At 29.9% G+C, this 23,175-nt stretch overlaps 1 protein-coding gene across 5 annotated transcripts in view; it reads right to left on the bottom strand.

Annotated features, from left to right (window-relative positions):
• The window catches only part of MICU3 (Mitochondrial calcium uptake 3), a 58,871-nt gene extending 36,900 nt beyond the window's left edge, over nt 1-21,971 (bottom strand). For 2 of the 5 annotated variants that reach the window (XR_011638237.2, XM_016060845.4), the window contains exons 1-8: nt 21,682-21,971; nt 19,687-19,828; nt 15,452-15,562; nt 13,704-13,751; nt 10,160-10,242; nt 4,678-4,758; nt 2,817-2,888; nt 2,491-2,585 (exon numbers count right to left, since the gene is read on the bottom strand). Coding sequence is in view for 4 of the 5 variants with exons in the window: in XM_016060845.4 (XP_015916331.1) it covers nt 2,491-2,585; nt 2,817-2,888; nt 4,678-4,758; nt 10,160-10,242; nt 13,704-13,751; nt 15,452-15,562; nt 19,687-19,828; nt 21,682-21,912 (863 nt within the window). In the remaining variant the exon portion in view is untranslated. Of the gene's footprint in view, nt 1-2,490; nt 2,586-2,816; nt 2,889-4,677; nt 4,759-10,159; nt 10,243-13,703; nt 13,752-15,451; nt 15,563-19,686; nt 19,829-21,520; nt 21,560-21,681 lie in introns of those variants that run through there. The other 3 variants (XM_071187663.2, XM_016060856.4, XM_071187662.2) reach the window with 3 other exon arrangements.
• Nucleotides 21,972-23,175: the final 1,204 nt, after the last annotated feature.

Here is a 23,175-nt window from a genome sequence, read left to right as displayed (position 1 = left end):
TAGGGAAAATTTGGTAAAAGAGGAACATTTAAATACTGATATTCAGACAAACGAGTTTTTTTAAAAAAATATTTCTACGCAGAATTGAATACAGCTAACTACGTAAGGATAGGACTAATACACTGTTGGACAATTGCTAAGGACGAATCACAAATTGCAATGTAGCATAACATTAAGCAAGGCATGAGACCTAGTAGGATAAAATATAGTTGCCACACTGTTCAGACATTAGAATAAAGCATATTCGTTGTTCTGGAAAGTACAAAAGCTGTGAAACATCTGAAAGAAAAAAAATGTTCAATTGATGCTGCATACGGAAAAATGGAACAATGCATCTAAATATCAGCAGGCAACATGAAGAAAGGTGTCAATACGGGATATGTCCACTGTGGAGTGTGATGCAACATTCTATATGTCGTATCATACTTTGCACAACATTATCCAGGAGCTGTTGAGGCAATTTATCCCAATCCTCTGTCAGTGCACGGATGAGGGTGTTCTTGTTTGTCGGAGGATAGTTTCAGCCAGCAAGTTGCCTCCCCAAAGCATCCCAAACATTTTCAATGGGGTTTAGATCTGGAGAACGTGATGGCCATACGAGGCGTTGAATACCCTCACTGTCTAGACAATCCTGAACAGCGAGTGTTCGATGACATGTTGCGTTGTCGTCCATAAAAACAAATTTATCACCGACAGCACCACGAAAAAGACGAACATGAGGAAGTAGAACTTCATCAATGTATCGTTGGCCCGTCATAGTCCCATTTGCAACCACGTGTAGGCGGGTGTAGCCATTGATCATGATGCCGGCCCACACCATGACAGTGCATGTCGGATATTGGTCACTTTCCTGGATATTTTCTGGACGATAACCAGTACCACTCTCGCGCCAGATCAGTTGACGTCTACAATCCGATGACAGACTGAACCACTGCAAACTGGCAGTACGGTGCTGTCTGGTCAATGGGACACACACAGCAGGTCTGGGGGCATATAGTCCTCCTCCCCTCAAACGTCTGGCAGCAGTTTTTCAGGAGATCTGCTTTCCTGTAGCAGCAAGAAACTGATTTGCCACCAGCAGAGCTATGGTGCGCCTGTTCCTTTTTGCTGATAGGACGATGTATCTGTCTTCTGCAGGCGTCGTACTTCTAACACGACCTCCCCCGTCTACTACACATTCCAGTAGTTTTAAATGCTTTCCACAGCCGTACAACAACGCTGTGACCGATGTCGAACTCTCTGGCAACATCTGTTATTTTTCGCCCTTCTTCGATCTTTCCAATAATTCGGCCACGCTTAAAATCATCTAAGTGATATCGGGAAGACATGCCGAAAATTTCAAGTTCGTCAACTAAATCTTTCCTGTAAAACTTTGACTTGAAACAACAACTCTCCACACGCATCAAAACCTTTAAAGCTCTTATCAGCGCTATCATGTGATGAACAGACGTGGAAAAAAAATTTGCATATGCATACCTCTTCTTACTATATCCCGCACTTATTCTAATTTTCCACATTTTGCTTCCTTTCAGTTTGTGGTTGCTATGGATGATAGTGTTATCCGTCCTTAGCAATTGTCCAGCAGTGTAGTATGAATCCAAATCCATAGGACTAACATATCATAAATTGCAAAGATTTTTATGTATAAAATACTATTTTTAAGTTGCACTTATTTACCAATCAGACATTGCTGTTCAGATACTAACTAGACAAATAAACTATATGAATTTTTTATGAGAATATCTGAGCCAATTGGATAAATTGTTTAAATATTATAAGGGTTTTATTCTTACAAAGTACAATTCAAACATATTACTTTTTTTAGAAGAAAAAAAACCTCATAACTTTATGAATAATGAATATATTGACTCAAGTTTGGTTTTATTAAATCCAGTATTAAAAAATATATGGAAGAATACTTTACTTATTTAGATAGCATTGTCAGGAACACAAACAGGTGAAGGTCAAACACATTGTACTTTTTACACATAAAACCTTAATAACTTCTAAATAATTTATTCTAAAGTCTCCAGCTTAATCAAATTCAATTCAGTATATAAGCTACATCAGAAGAAACAATAAATCATTTAACTGAATATCAATATTTAAGTTTCTCTGCCCCTTTTCCCCTCCTGCCAAATTGCATCACAATATTTATGAGGATTTTCATGAGGTTACTTGAGACCTTTATAAGCAAATTCCAATAGGACTCAAATTGTTATTTTTAAAATGATTAATTATGATTAATTAATCATTAATTAAAAATGATTAAACCTTTTTTATTTGTATTTTCACAGTCAAACAATATCAAAATATTATAATGAAATGTCTTTTTCATAAAATTGTAGAACAAGCCAAATGCAGTTTAAAATCAAAGAAAAATTAACTTTGAAGCAATGTTAATTCCATTTGACAATAATATTAGCAAAATAATTTAAGGCAATTGAATTTTTAATCATTTAAGGGGTCATAATTTAACCTTCCTCTTACCTATAAAAATCATCATAACTGAGGTCTTCATTTCCTTTTTTTCCAAACAAATGAATCAATAAAGTTGTATCCACAGTATCAAAATCTGCATCATCCTGTCAAAGTTAAATTTTACTTGATGTAAAATTATTTTAACATTGATGCTGTGCTAAAAAATAGTGCAATAAAACAAAGCAGTCTAAAGTGAAGCAACATACATTTTATTGTGCGTTAAAAAAATTAATCATTAAGCAAAAATCATGCCTTCTGAATAACCATAGCACTGAAAACAAAAGCAGCAAGTCCAAGCTAACTGATCAAACGAAACTAAGAAAGAGAATTCTTACATCGCTACCAGATCGATCTTTTCTTCGTAACATATTTCCTTTTCTTGCAACTGTGCTAAAAATTTTCTCCAGCTGAAAGTGCAATAAATATTGGAGGAAACTACATAAAACAGTATAAAAATAACAATGTTTCACAATGAATTAAAATTCAACTTTTCAGAAAAATGCCATGTTACATACAATTAAAATTTTGTCACTTGCAGAAAGAACAGTAAGTGTAAACAAATTGTGGAAATAAAACTTCAAAGAAAATTTTAGAAATTTTTATAAGTATGTAAGTATGAAACCATATCCCATTTCTGAGGAACATTTTACTGAAAATACCAAAAAATATTATAGAACTTCTTATAGACCAGTTACCAAGTAGTTGAAAATGGAAATAAGAAATATATGAAAATTGTTTTAAATGCTTCAATTATGGTTTAAAATGGATATGTAAAGTTTGCTTCTTTATGCGATTATTTAATCTTCCTCCAAACTCAGTTTAAGTTACTATCTTGAATTAACTAAGGTAGTAAAGAAAATGGTAATTTTTAAGGAGGTAAATATAGTATGAATCTCAATTCTTGCATGAATCTCATTCTTAGCATAAAAGCATTTTATTTTTAATGCAATGGCATACTATTTTTATTTCTAAAAAACTATTCAACTGCTTTAATCAAAATTCTACACATAATATAAAGTTACATAATTTAATTTGATGTAAAAATGTTATTAGCTAGGTAAGAAATGAGATAAAAGATTGAAAGTAGAACTCTGATTCACCAAGTTGACATCATCCTCAATTAAATAATTTAAAATATATATATATATATATGAAATTTATTCTTGCATGAAATTATTTTTAGGTAAATAACTTTTTTTATTAGGGGAAAAAAACATTTGAAATTGCAGCAATTAATCTAGAGAGTTGGTTAAAAATATTAAGAGTGAAAACCTGCATTGTTAACAAAAATATTTATGCCACATTGACCAGATTGCAACTACCTCTATATTGCTAAAGCCAAAAATGCTAATCCTAATTTTGGAAAACTGGCTTTGTAATTGAACTCACATAGTTAGCATTAATGAAACAGTATATCTAATTTGTGCTAATCAAACCATGAAAAGACCCTTATCAAACCAAATCAAACCATGAAAAGACCCTTAAGTAAAAATAGAACAATTAAGTTAAAAATTACTCAGGGTGTTAACTTTTTATTTTTTGAAAACTTCACATTCATTGATTTTTTTTTTTTGTAAAATATTTATAAGGTTTTAAATATTTATAAGGCTTTTCTGAATTACAGTCAAAATTCAGAAAGAAAGATTCTGAAGATTTTATTGCCTGATTAAAAAGCTCAATTTTCTTTTTTATATGCTGTTTACTGAATCACAATATCTCAATTTTAAATTAAATAAAGTTTGCAATTAGTTGAAAAATGATCCTTTTACATATAAATATTTAAAACAGGTTTAAGAAATTTTGTGCAATTATTACATATAATAACAAAAAGTAATTGTTACAAGTAACAAATTTATTGTTACATTTTTCAGCATAGGGTCTTCAAAAACACTATTTTCCATTTGTAATTTATTGTCAGTCCCTCAAATTTCTAAGATATTTAAACTGCATTGATAAGTATGAGAAATTAAACACTTCTGAAGTTATAAAATTATTCTTTCAGTATTTCTTGAGAAATGTAAAAAAGTATTAGTATAGAAGTGTTTCCATCATTTTGTCGACTTTCCGTATAGATATATATGTGTATGTGTAAAAAAGAGCATAAATTTCCTAGTAACATCAATGATAGAAAACCCCATATCTTATGAAAAATAGTTTATGTATAAAACAAGCTTAGCAAACACTGGAACTACTTACAACATTAGGAGATACACCAGAATAAAGTCCTAGATTTTCAGCAGTTTTTTTAAAAAATGATTTAACTAAAAGATGCAGAACCTAAGAAAATAATAAAATGGAAATAATAAAAAAAAGACTACAACAAAATAAAATTATTAAAAAAAATTGAAGGCATAAACAAATAAAAATTGTTGCTTAGAAATAAATATACAACATAAATGAAAACTTGCAAAACAGATAAAATATAAAATAAATTTTAAAACATAAAAACGTAAAAGTTAATAGTGTGCTCAAGAATGGAATAAAAATAAGACCAGTTTTCAAACTTAAAAAATCCCCAAAAAACTAACATATATATTATCAATAAAACAATGAGCTAACTGCTAAAGAACTCACAATAACTGTCACACGATTTGTTTTGTATGTTTTTAGATAACAATGTAATAATATGCCCCAAATTTATAACTCAACAAAATAGGGAGAACTAAGGAGACAAATTGATTTATTTACTTTTGTCTTCTCTGATAAATATGTATATATGTGTGTGTGTATATATATCTGATAAATATTTGTGTACATATATATACACACATAGGGTGCAGCAAAAGAGCCGGACAAACTGTTAACTATAACTTTATTAAAAAGAAATAAATTTTATAAGAAATAACATTTAACTTAAATTTATTAAAAATAAATGTAACAAATAATAAGAGTAGACTTTTACTAATAAATAAATTTAACTGGTTTTAAAGTGGCTGCCTTTTGCAATGATGCAGAGGTGTAAACACTTATTGAAATTTTCAGCAATGGGTCACAAGTCTTTTACCTTAAATCTACCACATTTTAGCTTTAACAATTGTTTTAACGAGCGCAAACTTTGGTACACAATAACTGTGAATAGAGACAACAAATAATTTCACACAGTCATTTTTCTTGCCTAATTAACTCTAAAATAACACATCTATTCTTGATATTGTAAAAAAGCAAAACAATATGAAATATATTATAAAATATTTTATAACTATTGGCAAAAGAAATAACAAATTTAAAAAAATTAGCTTTTTGCCCTGCTCTGCTACATATATATACATCAGAGGAAACATGTTTATAAACCATATTATATAAAAATTAAACTAAACTCAGTGGCACAACAGCCTATGGAGAACCAAGGCATACTGTTCCCATCCCAGTTTTCTTGACATTGAGCTCTGGGGTGCAGGAGCAGAGGTTCAGGTCGGGTGGCTGGTCGATGGACAGTCTCCAAGCATGCTTGGTACTCATTTTATCGATCACCACTGAAGGTGTGAAAGATTGAATCAACCTAGCTGGGTCTGAGAACTTACACACATATATGTATATATAGATATATAAAGAGAGACACCTAGTGAGACATGATACTTATGTTATCCATATGTATTGTGTAAGCAAATTTGTGATGTGTGTGTGTTTTTTTGTTTTGTTTTTTGTCTTAACATTATTGATAGAATTGTTCACTCATCTTTTTTGTTTAAAATATTTGAGAATTTGAAGAGGAAATGCTTAAAGTCAAAGTTGAAGCAGGTAGATGAGCCATAAGAACCAATATGCTTGTTAATCAAATCAAATCGAAAAATGCTGTGTCGATAACACCTCCATTTATTTTATTACTGCAAGGTACTTCTATTAATATTCAGGACTGAGTTAATAACTTCAAAAATTATTATGACACTACCTACACATTTAACATATTTCAAAGTAACTACTGCTTTCCTGAATGCACTTCTGTACTTAGCTGTAAATGTTTCTCAAACAACCTTCAAAGTCATTTTTCATAATGCTTTTCAATTCTGATATTTTTAATGTCTATGACATCCTTTTGACATTTTTCTAAAGAGTATGATGAATCCTTCATCTCCACAGTCTTCTTAAATGTCTCAACAACTTTATATGGGCCAAGGCCTTCAATATAATATTTTTCCATTTTGCTTTAGTTCCAGCCAAGGTGTTCCAGATGTTCACACTCAGTGCTTTGAAATCCCCATTAATACAGTCAGCATACCTTAGTCAGGGTTTGAGTTCCAATCGGTTTAAAACTAAAGATTCTGGATGTAACCGATCATTAGATCAAAAGTTATCCAGTGTGGTCCTTTTTTTAGAGCACTGTACTATTGATATTCACTTACCCAGATTCTTTTTCCAAAGTTTTCTCTCGAAGATAACAAGTAGATTTTTACGTGATTATTGTCGCAGTCACGCTTCTGAACCATATGCGAGCACAAGTCTACTGTATTTTATATAACATGAATTTAGTTTTCCTTTTTACTAATTTTTACAGTAGAAAATTCTTTTATAGATTAAGTACATATTTGTAACAACAATGTGTCATTTTATCTCAGTATCTAGTTTGTTCTGACTGAGCCAGGGTAGTTAAAGCCATCGACAAGTTCAAATTTTTGATATTCAATTTGTAAGAAGTTAAGGTTTATTGATGTCTTACACACAGCCATATATTTTGTTTTGCTTTCAGTAACAATTAAGTGTATTTTCGCAGCTGATCTTTCAATAGCAGTTATGCTTCCATTAATGCTTTTCAGTTTAGGCAATAACACTATCATTAGTGTAGACAGGAATTTGAATTAAGTTGGTGAAGATGATCCCTTTGGTTTTAATACTAGATGGGTCATAATCCCAGATAGATCCCTAGGATCTCCAACATAAACAAAATTTGATACAGGAAAAATATTTGAGAATGTCAAAGTCCTTAAAAAACTCTAACATCAGAATTAAAGAGCATTCCAAAAGAGGACTTTAAATCACTCAATTTCAGAAGTTCATTACAAGAAGTAGAAATTATTTCTAAACCAGTTAAATGGGCATGTAATTCACATAATAATTTTCAGAAGTTATTAGATTAATCATGGAAATTAATAGTCACACCTTGTACATATTTAAAATATTATTGCAGATTTGTCTTGCAAGGATACAGACATCCTACGCAAATAGATTAAACAAAGGATTCTATAATTCATTTATTTTTCAAATTGATTTCTAATCTGCAAAATAAAAAATAATTCGATTTTTTCGTTATTTTTTAATAGACTATACTTTACACTTTCAATATTACAAAGCTTTTGAATAAAAAAATTGCTCTACAATATATAATTTCACATAGTGAATAACTTATAGATTGAACAAAATTAAATAGTGTTTTTTTTAAATCAGAATATTGACCTTATGAAGTCATTTTTTGAAAGAGACAAAAGTGAAAATTTATATCATGACTGAGACTAAAGACTGAGAATTAACACGCGAGTAACCCTTACCTGTGAATTTCCCAATCCCTGAGTTACTTTTGGCTTAACTTTGAGTGGTGAATATAGGTAATAATGTAATAAGGTCTATGTTTAAGATTTAAAAAAAATTCTGATGCATTTATAATTTTCCTTCACTTTACATGAAAATAAGCTGGATAAAAGAGTATTTAAGTATATATAGATGCATATAAAATATTAGAATTGTATATAATAGTGAGAAATTGGGGAACAAAATGAGAACAAAATTAAATTTTTGGATCTAAATAGTTTACTTTTTCTTTCTCTCTAGGTCTGTTGGAGTCTTTCCGGATCTGTTGAGAGGAGCTAAATATTTCCAGCTATAGTCCAGCTACATTAAGTGATGGAATCAAAATAATTCAAGAACTAATACTCATTATCATCATAGTTGGTCAGACAGCCCAATATGAGCCAATGCCTTCCTTTGAAGATTTCTCCATGAAGACTTCAGATTTATCTTTGATCTCCAATTCTTTTCATTAATTGCAAGAAATTCAGACTCCACTGAGTCAGCCCATCTCAACAGCGGCCTTCCCTGCTTTCTTGTTCCAGCAGGTCTAAAAAGCAGTTTCTTTTTTTATTGTATTGACATCACTCATTCGAATTACGTAGGCAATCCAATTCATTCCATTTATTTTTATGTATTTAATAATATCAGGCTGTTTAAAAATCTTGTACAGTTCAAAGCTAAATCTCTTGCTCCAGTTATTGTTTTCATTTACACCACTAAGAATACTCCGTAAAATATTTCTCTCAAATATTGTGATACATTTTCCCTCCAGTTTTGTCATTGTCCAAGCTTCAGAAGTGTATGTCAAGACTGGACGGACAAGAGTTTTGTAGATTAAGATCTTTGTTTTTCTAGAAAGAAACATATATTTAATAAATCTTCTCAGACCATAGACAGTCCTATTTGCCAGATAGATTTGGTTTTCTGTTGTCAATAGTAATAATTGACCCTAAGTAAGTAAAACTCCTGACTGCTTCAAATCTATAAGAATTTATTTCGAGATAGGGGGCTGGGAAAACTGATACTCAGTAGGATTAAAATTTTGTTGACAAGTATACCAGAAATGATTTATGAAACATTTATAATGCATTTCTGTTCAAAAATAAAGATGCAGGTCAACATCATGTCATTCTATTACTCCTTATATTTGATGCATAAAATACTGTAGCTGTTAGACCCAAAATTGTCTTTAAATACTTAAGTTTAAGTTTATAGAAAAATATACATTAGAATTAAATACATCACAATTTTATTCATTATAACTATTTTTAATTTCCTGAAATATTTGAATAAGATTGAGGCACTAATAGGAATAAGAATTGAATGCTGAATAAAAACAAAATGCATCCATATCCATCAATTATCCAATTTGTTGAATTTACCTACCAATTCTTTATAAATAATTTACAGACAATGTGCAAAAAATTACAGAATACTGTTTTATTTTCCATAAAAGAATGACACATGATTCAACTTAATAATTTATCATCTAAAATTACACAAAGATAAAATTACACAGCCAAAGATAATGAGTTTAAATAAATAAAGAGGCTGTTTTTATATACAAGATTTATTCTGAGAAATTTTTAAACTACTATTCATGTACTGACAAAATTCCATTGTGATTTGGTTTGTGACAATCCAGACTAAAAACAAATTGAAGAACATAGAAAACTGCCATTATAAAACTCGTTGTGGTACGTGGAGAAGGCAAAAATGTAGAAAGCTAAAGTGATCGTCTGTACATTTTGACTCAGCATAGCCATAGCATTAATTCATTTTATATTTTTGAAGTTTACTAATAAACAATGAGAATTTTTTCATAAGTCATTTATGTTAAAATGAGTAACTGCGTTTTTTTTTTCCATTTCTTGGGAGAGTGGGTAGGAAGCAGAGCATTGCCTTATCAAACTATTTTGTTATCCGGCCAACATTTCAGCATAACGTACAAGAGCACCAGAAGACTACTGTACATCTACTTTCACCTACATGGCACAATTCTTTCGGGAATTTTGTTTAAATAAACTTGAAAGGCAGAGTCAATAATTTTAGTATCTCCACTGTAAATGACTAGATGCTATGTCTTTCAGCAATTTTGATATAATAAAATAAACAGTAATGTTATAAAAACTAATGAATCAAAATAATTTTAAATATATTAGAGATAAAGAGTACATACCACTAGAAATTCTTTTTTGTCAACTCTTTGGTTACCATCAGTATCAAACATATTAAAAGCAATACGAAAGCCAGATTGAGGTTCTAAAGTTTATAAATAAATATTAAAATTAATTATTAAAATTAAATATTAAAAATAAATAAAGCTACAGCACTTCAAAATGTTTTTAAATAATATAAGAATACACTTCAAATCAAAAATACAGTAAATCATCACTAGTAAAGTAAGTATTCTCAAAAGTTTGAAAATATTTTTTCAATTTTTGGTTTTAACAAAAAAGATATGCAATTTAAGATGATCATCTTCAATTGCAGACCTTAAATAAATTGCATAGATTAAGATCTTTAAAGATACATTTTAAGAAAAAAATATAATTTTTGTTTCTCAAAGAACAGTTGTAGCATAAGCATTATCTTTTATAGTTAATACGAGTAATCCAGAGCACAAGTGTTTGGATGACCTTGTCAAAGAAGGATACCGTTTGTAATCTCAACCAGTAGATAAAAACAAATCAGACCTTGTAGTTGTTCTGGAATTATTGTAGGTGCTGGAATGAAAGTAACTAATTATGAGAACTGGGCTAAAGGAGTACATGCTTCATCAGTGTGATCAATTTTACATTCTTTATTGAATTGCTACAACCAAGATCTAACTATGGAATTACTCATCACATTCAAACTATTTATTTTTTAAATTTGTCACTAAATTACACAAGCTTTGGTGTTCCTTGCATTGAAAATTTAGATGAACGATCCTATCTCGTATGCGACAGGGTATTTGATTGCGCAAAACATTTTGAAACTTTCAATAAACACATGCCAGATTAGTCAGCAATTTGAAAATGTCTTTTCTGGGTTGTCAATGAATCATCAGCTCAAATGCATATGCTTGTGCTAACCCTCTTGGCAGAATTGTGGTGACACGGCAATATTGTTGCAGAACGTTACCCAATTCTTGTAGAAAGATTTTTCCCTTGGGAAGTAAAAAAAAAAATTTCTTTCTACAGAAATTTTCGTTCTATTTTTTTATGTAGTTATTACAATTGTTTTTAAAATTCTAATTTTCTAATGCGATATTATTTATTACAACTGAATCTCAAAATGAAAACATGTATTTAGTAAACCCTTTTCAAAGAGTCGGATTCCCTTGATTTTGCCGTCAATCTTTTTTTTTTTTTGTCGTTACTGCTATGGATTTCAAGAATTTATTATTTTTTTTTATGTGTTGATGATTTACAAAATGCGAAAAAGAATGTGTTTTCTCCTTACAAAATGTGAGAATATCGGCCATAATATTAGAATTTTAAAAAAAATATGCAGATTTGTTATTTTTAAAAGTTTTTTGCACAAAGATATTAGTATTAGAGAGGTATGTGGCAGAAGGCCCGAAATAATTCTGCCACAGGGGCACTAACAAATAATGTGATGCCACTGCAAAAAACCTACTTTCTGGATTACCAAATATTTTCTGTGTAGTAAGTAGAAAAAAAATTGCCAATAATAAATGCAGTTTTTTCTAATGGTGGGGAAGGACATACTAAAATTTCAGCTCCTAAGACCGAATCTGAAATTATTCGGAAGGCAAAATGTAAATACAATGAAATTTGAGAATTTTGAAATGTAAATACAATGAGTATGGAAGCTAAACATTTCTGTCAGAAGTAAATTATTATATGGTCCCTATATTCATAATATTTAACATATCTGAGAAAATTGAACTTTTTATTTCAACTGTTTGCAAATAAAACCATTAAGAGATGAATGAAAGTTTTTTGGAATGACAAATTTAAATTTTTTACATAACTAAACATAAGATTTCTTGCAGCTTTCAAAATATTAAAAGCCTCTAACTTCTTATTTTTTCACAATCTTGCCTCTAAATATTATTGAGTCATCTCATAAAACAACTTAACACTACTGTTTTTAAAGTAATAATTCAATAATTAATAAAAAAGTAATAAGCATAAAAAAGTAACAAAATGCAATAAAAAATTATGGAATTGGTGGACACGCTTCAGGTAAAAACATTACAATTAAAATTCTCAATTAATTCTTAAATTTAACGAATAAAAGGGAGATGCAAATTTTGAGGTGATAAAGCTTTGGGATTCTTCACTGCTCCGAGGACCCATACAAAAATACATAATTAATGAATGATTCCCAAGTCAAGTTCAAAGCTTATGGTACTGATCGATAAATAGAATATCTCAAGAAGGTCAATAGCTTGCCAGTAACGAAGAGGATGGTGTGTCACAAACGTTGAAATTAACAAGAAAAATAAAAGTATCTGCTGCTACTTAGGGAAAAAATGACAATGTTTAGTTGGTCCCTGTAATCAGTGAAAATTCAAAAACATTTTCAATTCCATTTCAAAGGGCGGAAAATTAAGCCTGAAATGGAGAATCTCTTACAAAATGCAACAGAGTTGCACATGAGAGGGAATGGCGCTTTCATACGCGCTGTTGAAAAAGAATGGGGTTGAATTAATTATGAAAAAGTTGAATAGAACAATCACTTTTTGTATAATTCTTGGCAAAAATCATCATGGTTAAAAAAATATCTAATTTTGGAAAAATGAAAATTAAGCACTTTTTAAAAACACCCAATGAAAAAAAGCGCCTTTAGGGTTTTTAAAAAACGAAAATAAGCACCTTTAAAGACTTTTTAAAAACGCTACACACTCTGGTAGATAAACAAATAAATTGAGGGCAAAAATAGAGAATCTTTGCAAAACTTACAGCAAGGACAAAGAACAACTGTCAAGAAACTACAAGCCATGAAACAGCTTTGACAATGAATTTATGAAGATACAGCGACAAAAAAAAAATAGTTTTAAAGGTAAAAATAACTTTTTATTAACTTTTTATTTACAATTTCAAGTTAAAATCTGAGGCTAGGGGGGGGAAGGGGGTAAATGTTTACACCATTAGATATTTCATTATAACTTCAAAAATAAAATGTTCATTGAAAAATTAATATTATTTTATAATAATTTAGTGCTAAAACTTAAGGCAAAGACTGATTTTAAAAATTATGCTTTAAAATTGAGAATTGGTAGGATTTATCATTCAAAAACTTAATATCAGAACTTAATATTTAAAAACTGCTCTCATTTTTATTTGCACTCTAAAAAATCTAAAAGTATTACAAGATCTCAAAAGAGACATTCCAAAAGGGCAATAATTTATTATTATTTATAATGCAATTTATTTATTAAAACTAATGCATACAGCAAAGTACTAATGCAGAGAACAAATTTAAAAAGAACAAAAATTAATACAAGGAAAAAAACTAAACAAAGCTCTATAAATATGATATCAAAATAAATCATTTGATTTCATCCGATAGAATACTATTTACTGAATATGCTTCACTCTTTATACAACAAAATTTCATATTATTTAGCTCTACATATATTTTTAGGGCATCAATTTTAAAATTCTATAATTTACTTAATCCAAGCAGAAAAATTTAATTATTAATATTTTAATGCCTATTTATCTTGCTACTCTATTATTTTTTATAACTTTTTGATATAAACTTACTTGTCAGTACTGAAAGAAGAAAGAGGTATTCAGTATATGATATGATGCCTGGAATGAAATAAAATAAAAAATGGAATTTATAACAAAACAGCACTTTGATCTGGGTATAAAATCAATATTGCATTTTTTAATGCTATAACAACAGTACATTTAGATTAAATTCGTGATCAAAAATGACATCTTAATACTTATATCTCACACATATTTTTGAGATTACCAAATCACCAAGTAAAATATTAAAAGCATCTTTCAAAATTATAACAAAAATCAAGTTTTCACACTAGAAAAAAAAATTGAAGAAAGAAATCAAATGAAAAAAATTGAAGAAAGAAATCAAATGAAGAAAATTTTAAAAATTTTTAACTTAGTTATTATAAAAATTTTTACCACAGCAGATAATAATCTTTCTGTCAGATATCGAAAATATGATATTAAAATGGCTTATCTATAAAAAAATAATAATTAAAATTTTATTTAAATGTATTGGTATATTTTGATAATTATAAATTATTTAGTACTGGATTTTTATATAATTTTTTGAGTGTAATATATAAATGCAAAGTTTGAGAAAAGGACTAACACAGTAATCAGCATGAAAAATCTGATATTTACATCCAGCTTGCACATTTTAAAGCTTTTCAAAACCAGTAAAGTAATACTATTGACTTGCAAAATGGAACTTTAGAATTAGTGTAGCTAAAATCTTTGTTTAGAGTAAATTATATAGCTCTACATTTGTAATGACACCGATGGTCGTTTAAATTACTTTGCAATATAAAATCATCTTCCAAAACAAGGAATGCAAATTGCGGAGATGATCTGGACAATGTACATTGGGCAATGTTAAATAATTTTAAAAAAAGGCATTGTATTTAAGAATTGATTAATTTGTAGCATAATAGTACAGCTACAAAAATTTGCAACACTTAAGGCCAAAGCCTAGTTCATTGCCAATACACATAAAAAATAAGATATGCAAAATGTGTTAACAATATTAAAATAGAAAAGAAAATAAACTATAAAATAATTCCTTGATCAAATGGACATTTTCATTAACCTTAAGATCTTAAACATTCATTGTAAAAATTAAGCTTAACAAATGACATTCCCAGATGATTTTTTTATCTCAAATCTAACAAATTAACCCTTCATACCATTAAGATCGAGTCAGTATGTGAAGATCTGATCATTAAAGCAAAAGTAATTCAGGGTAATTCACATTTTTCTTGTTTTTTGTGCACTGCATCTGTTCTAACTCAGGATAAGAGAAGTTAGTCAAAACTTACTACAAAAAGGAAGAACTGAAAGTAATAAAGTGTAATATATAAATGCAAAGCTTGAGAAAAGGACTAACACAGTAAATGGGCAAATCTTTGAATGAAATATCGTAACAATGAAAATGGCTGTAACAATACAACAATACCTAATATTTTATCAAGCAAAAATTATTTTTGATAAAACTAGCAATACAACAATACTTAATATTTTATTAAGCAAAAGTTATACTTGGCAAAACCACGTTATTAAATATTTTTAAATGAAAAATTTGACCAATAAAAAATATCAATCAAACAAAATTATTTTTGTTTTCAATTTATTGGAAACAAAAAAAATCAGCATTTCAGTATGAAGAGAAATTTTTCCTAATGTTGAAAGATTAGATAATGTTTAAAAAAAAATAAAAAAAACATAAAAACAACTCTGTATTTGATATTTAAAAAAAAAATGTTTTAAAAGCATATGATTACCTCTGTCATGCAAAGATCGAAACAAACTAGTAGACCCTTTTCGTCTATGAGGAGTAGTATCATATAATGAATGAAGTTCCTTTTTAGAGAGCACTTTACGTTTCAGTCGAGCTGCAAGTGTTTTAGAAAGTTTTATTTAATAGAATATCTTATTTAAACATAAGTGTAAAATTACAATGTAAATTATGAATATATGTTAGCTTTCTAATTTATGATCTCATTGTTAATAAAGAGCTGACACAACTACCTACCATTTTCTAGAAAATGCAGAAATACAATCTAGGTGCAGAATTTATAAGGAAACACTAAAACTTTTCCTGGTAGAAGATTATGGCAGGTCTTTCTATTCTTTTGACTATACAACAGGCCTTTCAGTTTTATTTTCCCTTGCAGACAAAAATAAGTAAAGACAAATATCTAATCACAGACTCAGCAGATTTATAATTTTTTATGGTGTGCAGATCAACACACAGGTTTCTGCTCTTGTGAATGTTTTTATAAATAAGCACTCAACGCAGAGGTTTATAAACATATAACACTGAGATTAAATACTGCGAAATCAACAAGAATGCTCTCCCTGGCAAAAAAATAATTGAATTTTTTTTTTTAAAAATTCATTTACTTTTTCATTCTAAGAACTGTAGATGCAAAAGGAAACGCTCATGAATTTATAAATAATACCTTATTGAGAACGTAGGTATTATTTATAAATCCATGACTTTTTACAATCTTCTATCAACGGATCCTTCCTTTTTTACAGAATTGCACATGAATCTTTCAAGTCCTGACATTTTCAAAATGATATTATTATAACACATGAATTTCAATTTGTGTAATTACTTTTTGAGGTGCTTAATTTCATTGCAAATTCCAGGAATTTAATGAAGTTCCAATAATTGTTAGATAAATAATAAAAGGTTTTTTGGGATTTTATTGTTAAATGAAAGATAGTAAAAGAAATTTAGATCTTTCTCTTTCATTTCGTCCATCCTGTTTTTGGTAATGTAATATTTTCTCATGTATTTCAATTACAATATCAAAAACTGCACATGTTTGACTGGCTACAAGCTAATACTTTATAAGCTAATTTGTTTTGAAAGAAATCAATCTCAGTGGAACTTTGTTTTGTTACTATGAAAAGTATTATATACATTTGCATTGATATTTTGCAGCCTATTATACTGTCATTGTGACTTAATAGGCTGCAGTACAATACATGAATTTTGGTTTGCGTAATTGAGAAATCACTTTTTGATGTGCTTGATTCTATTGAGAATCTTGATTGCTTATCTATTGTTTTTTGGCAGTTATTGTAGATTTTCAATTGGTTTTTAAAGTCTTAATTACTTACAATACATATATTTTAGTACAATATTACAACACACAAACTCAAATACCGTAATTTTGTGGAGAAACGCTGCCTTGGTATATACGCAGAGCTCTCAAAAAAAGCTTTTCACTGGATACGCCACACCACCAAATTTTACTACACTAACGCAGGTATTAATTACAGACTTAACACACGCTCTAAATACATATATATATACATATACATAGTTTAAATAGTTAAATGAAAACCAATCTGAACAAAATAATTTATAAATCAAAAACCATTAAATTGTTAAAAATATAAATGAAACGATCTTACTTTTAAATCAGCAATCTAAAATCTTGCTTTTGAAATAAACAATAAATCCAAACAAATTTTGTTTAAAGAAAAACTAAAGAATCATTTATTTTAGGAGTCTGTCTAGGTTTTTCTGAGAGGTACCTATTTTGTGAAAATTTAGACATCATTTGTGAAAATTAAAAATTATATTAAAAAATCAACACAAAAATATGGATTAATTGTTTCCTATGGGATACAAAAATAAAATTTTAAGAAAAAGTATTTTTGAAACTACCGTTTTTCCTAAAGTTGAATTTGTGAAGGTACCGCTAAACAGTAGTAAATTTGGCCTGGACAGACCCCTGTATTTAGATATCCCATATCACTGCACTTAAAATCCCTCAAAATCAGAACTCTCTGTATAAGAGTAAAATAGGTTTATTAATTCATTGTTTATTTCACTTTTACTTTTTACTTTTTCACCCACACTTTTAGCATCACTTTCGGTTTCATTTTGTCCCGGGATGATTTCCACTTTTTTAAGCCATTTATCACAGTTTCTTTTTCTCTTTTAACTGCTGGCAGCTCAAACGCAGCTGTATAATTTTTCCTCTTAATGGGAGGCATTTAAAATGTATAACTTAAAAACAAGTTAAAGTAAAATTTCAATAAAACAAAAGTTAAAACAAAGCAAAAAAATTAACGAAAATAGTATAAGCAAAAAAAAAATTTAACAAAAGAAAAATAATAATAAAACAAAAACGCAACAGAAGATCAGAATTGAAGATTAAATGATAAAAAAAAAATAAGCTGAGAAAGATGGTCAAACTCTAAAGACAGAAATACGAGCAATGAAAAAAAAGATAAAGTGCTCTCCCAAGCATTTTAAACAACTTTCTATATTCCCCATCTTCACTTCTTAAATCAGGCTTCAGAAAACAGCTCTTTTTTGAACTGATTCTGCCTAGGACAGTCTTTCTCTGATGTGTAAAATCCATGTGTTAAATTCTCACACATTGCTTTTTCCCCTTTTCAGTGACCTTCAGTTGAAAGTTTGAAATTCTTCTTTAACATCTTAATTGTAAGAATATTCAATGTCATCCCAAGCTCATCAGCGCCCTTTATTCATCTAACATTCACATGCTCTTATTAACCAGTTGAAGAAAAAAGGGGAGTAGAGAGGCATCTCATGACAAGTGGAAGAGTCATATTTCCTGGAAAAAATGGGGGGGGGGGCATTTGTCTTACAACTGATTTTATCACTGACCCCACCCTGATTTTCTTCATTCATTCCTTTCTGATTTATATTTCTCCACTCCATGTCCATTCCCCTACACTCAACAGCTGTTCATAGGGCAGAAAGGAAGGAGAGAATTTGTTTTCAGAAAATGATTCCAAGAAAGGATGGGGGAGGGAAAAATTCCAGGTGCGTTGACCATTCTTTGGAGTAACATTAAGCATGAAAAAATAAATAAAAAGCACTAGTAACAGGTGGAAAAAATTATGATGAAATTTCCAGTGGAGCTTCTAGAAAGCAAAATTTTCTAAAGAAAAAAAAAAGTAATACTATATAGGCCGCCCCGTTAGATACGACTTCATACTAAATTTTAAAATAATAACACCGCGGCGTAGCTCCGCAAAATTACGGTAATCACTTTTAGGGTTTAGGCATCATTTTTAGAAGTATTCAATGAATCGTGACTATTTCATTGAAAATCACATGGCTTATTTAACAGTTAGTGGTACAAATTTACAGATAGTTTTGAAATCCTGATATTTTAATGTGATAGTATTAAGGCACATGATTTCGCCGGGGGCACAGTTTAGTGATCATTTTTTTTTACTTGCTTGATTCTCAATAAATTCCATTCTAACTAGCATTGTCTATCCTTTTAGTCATTATTGCTACATATTTTCATACTTGCAAAAATTTGGAGGGTTTTTTTAGATAACATATTACGATACCCAAAACTCTAAGAAAAAAGCGGTTTTCTTTTCACAGATAATAGTTTATTTTAATAAGCTAGTAAGAAATAGTAATATCACCTATTTTTGTTTTGGCTACACAATTATATTGTACAGCCAAAATTTTTAGTACGTAAATCAATTTCAAATATTTTAAATCAAGTAAAATTTTATTCTATCTTTTAATTTATGCCTAAAATTTTTTAATTACTTGCATTACTTTTTTGATGGTAAAAAACCTTTGAAAATATGGTTTTTAATTCTTACAAACTGAAATTCTGTTTAAATACTAGCTGAAATTAAATTTAAAAAAAGAACAAAAATGTGTCTTATCAATAATTCTAGTATTTAAAATTGGAAGCACAAATCAATACACTAATGGATGTTTAAAGAAAAGTGAAACTCTCAAAAACAAGTTAAAAATACAGATAAAATTAGAGATCAGCAAAATTTTAAGAAAATAAACAACATTAATATAATTTAATAGATGGTTCACAGAAAAATAAAACTGAATGTAGTTGAAAGTTAATATCTTTAAATATTTCAAAAAATTCACATATGTTTTTAAAAATATAAGGAAAAAATACAAAACTTCTGTAGGACAAAAACAAATAAATTAGCAAATGCATCCATCGACAGTAATAATTAAAATAAAACTTACGTCGAGGATCAGAATCGGTTACCGAATCTAAGAAATCTTGAGGTGTCATATAAAGCTGCCCATCATATTCAACAGATGCAAATTTTATATATCTTCTCTCTCTCTGGGTTAACTGAGACATTTGCACATCTTCATCTTTAGACTATTGAAAAAAGAAATACAATAAATATTAATCTTCACTGTTTAGATATTTAAGGTGTACATAATATAATGTTAGACAATTTTTATTTCTCAATAAACATATTTTTCTTTTTTGACAGATTTCAAATATTAAGAAATTGGTAGATGGACTTAATTTAATTTAGTAAGAAGATAAATAAAAAAAATTGGAATCCATATTACCGTTTGCAAATTTTGTTATACCTATGAAGGATAGAGTGTTCAATGGAAGGAAAAGCACAATAAAAATTTTCTCTCAAAATCAGATTCAACAATATTTAACAGAATAGTATTAAAATTCTACTGCAGAGTGGCAAGCAATAGTATTATGTTGTTTTTCAGCATTATCATTTTCAAATATGCGCAAATCAAAAAGAAATATATCATTTTTTAAAATTTAGGGTAATCCCTAATTATGGGATGGTTAAGTTTTGTTTCTGCTCTGGCTTAAGAAGGAACATCTATTAAAGATAAAAGAAAAAAATTATCATCCTGCAACTCGCTGAAGTTCTGGAAGTAAGTTCTCATTATGTTCTTATTTATTAATAACAAAATATTTTATTTAAACTTCTTTTAAATATCTCTTCTAAAGTACAATATTTATAAACACATTATCTTAATGAGACTTTTTTTTAAAAGATCGTATTGTTTATGCACAACAATTTGTGAATATGTTTAAACTACCCCTGAGCTTACATTATTTGAAAAATGGACTGTGACCAATTTCTATTATAACCTAACTTTTATAGTAATTAATTAGTTTATAATCAATTTTATGTTAGCTCTCTAAGATTTCTAAACTAATGACAATTAGCACTAACTGAAACTGAATTTCTCGTTCAAATCACAGGGGCTAAATCAATGTCTATTTTGCTCTCAAAGTCCATTTTGCTAAAGAAAAAAAAAAAAAAAAAAACATACACATAAAAAAATTTTACAAATTACATTTGAATTTATTGTTTATAAAAAGAGAATTTCACAAGCTTTATAGAAGCCCATCACTGTAACTCATTTATTTTCTTTCATTTTTTATGCCAATCTATTTCTTAGACAGCTGGTGATTATTTTGGTGTAGATACCGATACAGAAATCTTCTGGGATTCGTATATTAGATTAAGAAAGCACTATAAGGGAGAAACTTTTCATCGCAAATTCAGTTTCCCCTCCATAACTTAAAATTTAAAGTATAGAAAAAGTGAGTTCAGATACATAAGAGCAAGCCAAGAAGTTTTAATTGCTGAAAAAATATTTCAAAATGAAAAAAGTCATAATCCTAAGTTAATCTCTTAGAACTTGTTTCTGTTTTGATAGTTTGTAAGTTGCTTTTTTTTTCAGCATTTGCACTTCAGAGCTCACTCTAAGAGAGGAGAAAGAGAATTTGCAATGAAAAGTTTCTCCCACGGCATAGCGTCCTCTTAATGAATTGATTGGGGATATTTCGTGTCAGGTGTTATAAAATAACGAAATAACAGTTTGCATTATTTATTTACTTCTTGCGAAATTTATACAGTATTTTCGGGTGAATAATTCAACTATTTCAAGACCTTAAATTGCAATGATACTAGGTTAATGCAGAACAGTCGCTGGGCCCTGGCGGCAAAAGTGAACTTGTTAAAAAATGGAAAAATTTTGTTGGTTATTTTTTAAAAAAAATACTAGCCCGTAGGTCACTAACAGTGGAGGAGCAAGAGATGGACATCTGTCTACGGGCGTAGCTTCAGAAGAGCTGAAAATATAAGGTCAAATTGACATTAAATAATTGCAAATGAATACCATATCATCCCCAAAATTCAATTTAGACTCTTAAGTAATAAACCATACTCTACTTCAGCTTACAGGTTTTGTTTGTTGATTGGCACGAACTAATGCTATATCTCTTTTAGCACCAAATTTCTGAAGTTTATCGCTAAATATTAACAAAGTTACACCAGCACCCAAAGTAGCTCCGAGGTAACAGATTCTATCTTTATTAACTTCAGAAAAATAAAATGCTTTTCGGGAAAAATCATGCTTATTTAAGCTATTAAACTTCATAAATATTTTCCGATAGAAACTTCTGAACGACATTGTTTACATTTACGCAATATTTCCTTGAACCGTTTCTAGCTGTTTAGTTCTGTTCAATATAATATTGTGCAAACAAGAGAAATAGGGTGTCATCATTTTCCGAAAGCCTACTTGGTGGCGCTACTAATACATGGTGTTTTCAATACAACAAAAACAAATTTCGAGATTTTACCATCACGATTTTCGGTTAGAAAGTTAACGTTAGTTACATCTACTTACTATAATTTATTTGCGATCGCAGTGCTAGAATACGCCATATGGGTAGAAGACCAATTCCATGTCTTGACCCTCCCTCCTCTTTTCAGGTTGTAGTTGTTGTAGTTGTTGTTACTTTACGTCGCACTAGAGCTGCACAATGGGCTATTGGCGACGGTCTGGGAAACATCCCGGAGGACGATCCGAAGACATGCCATCACAATTTTGATCCTCTGCGGAAGGGATGGCACCCCCGCTTCAGTAGCCCGACGACCTGCGCGCGAAGTCGAGCACTTTACGGTAGCACAGTTTAACGAGGACCAATACCGCACACCCTCGGTCCCTACGCAGACTGATCCAAGTGGTCACCCACCCGCACACTGACCGTAGCCAGTGATGCTTGACTTCGGTGATCTGCTGGGAACCGTGTCTTAACGATCAGTCCACTGCGGGACCTTTTCAGGTTGTAAAGGAATGTACTATGATATTTTCGTCTTTCTTAATATTTTTCGTATTTAATTGTCAGTGGACTGATCGATAAGGCACGGTTCCCAGCAGATCACCGAAGTCAAGCATCACTGACTGCCGTCAGTGTGCGGGTGGGTGACCACTTGGATCAGTTTGTGTAGGGACCGAGGTTATGCGGTATAGATCCTCGTTAAACTGTCCTACCCTAAAGTGCTCGACTTCGTGAGCAGGTCGTCGGGCTACCGAAGCGGGGATGCCATGCCCTCTGCAGACGGTCAAAATTGTGATGGCGTGTCTTCGGATCATCCTCAGGGATGTTTCCCAGACCGTCGCCAATAGCCCATTGTGCAGCTCTAATGCGACGCAATGAACAACAGCAGCAACTTAATTGTCAAATCTATTATCTGTTAATCTATTTGAAAATGAAGACAGAAACTCTCCACTCGCTAATGGTGAGAGCAGGCGAAGTATTGTCATAGGTAGAGAGTTCTACTCTACGTCACCTGTAGCCAATTTCGATCGCTAATTGTGTGAGGCAATATTTCTAAACAGATAATTATATTTTTAATAAAAGAAATAAATAATAGAATTTCTGACAAA

The sequence above is a fragment of the Parasteatoda tepidariorum genome, chromosome 11, assembly GCF_982258835.1.
Source record: "Parasteatoda tepidariorum strain Cologne lab strain chromosome 11, Ptep-v5.0, whole genome shotgun sequence".
NCBI lineage: Eukaryota > Metazoa > Arthropoda > Arachnida > Araneae > Theridiidae > Parasteatoda > Parasteatoda tepidariorum.
This window is presented reverse-complemented; position numbering and strand designations above follow the sequence as displayed.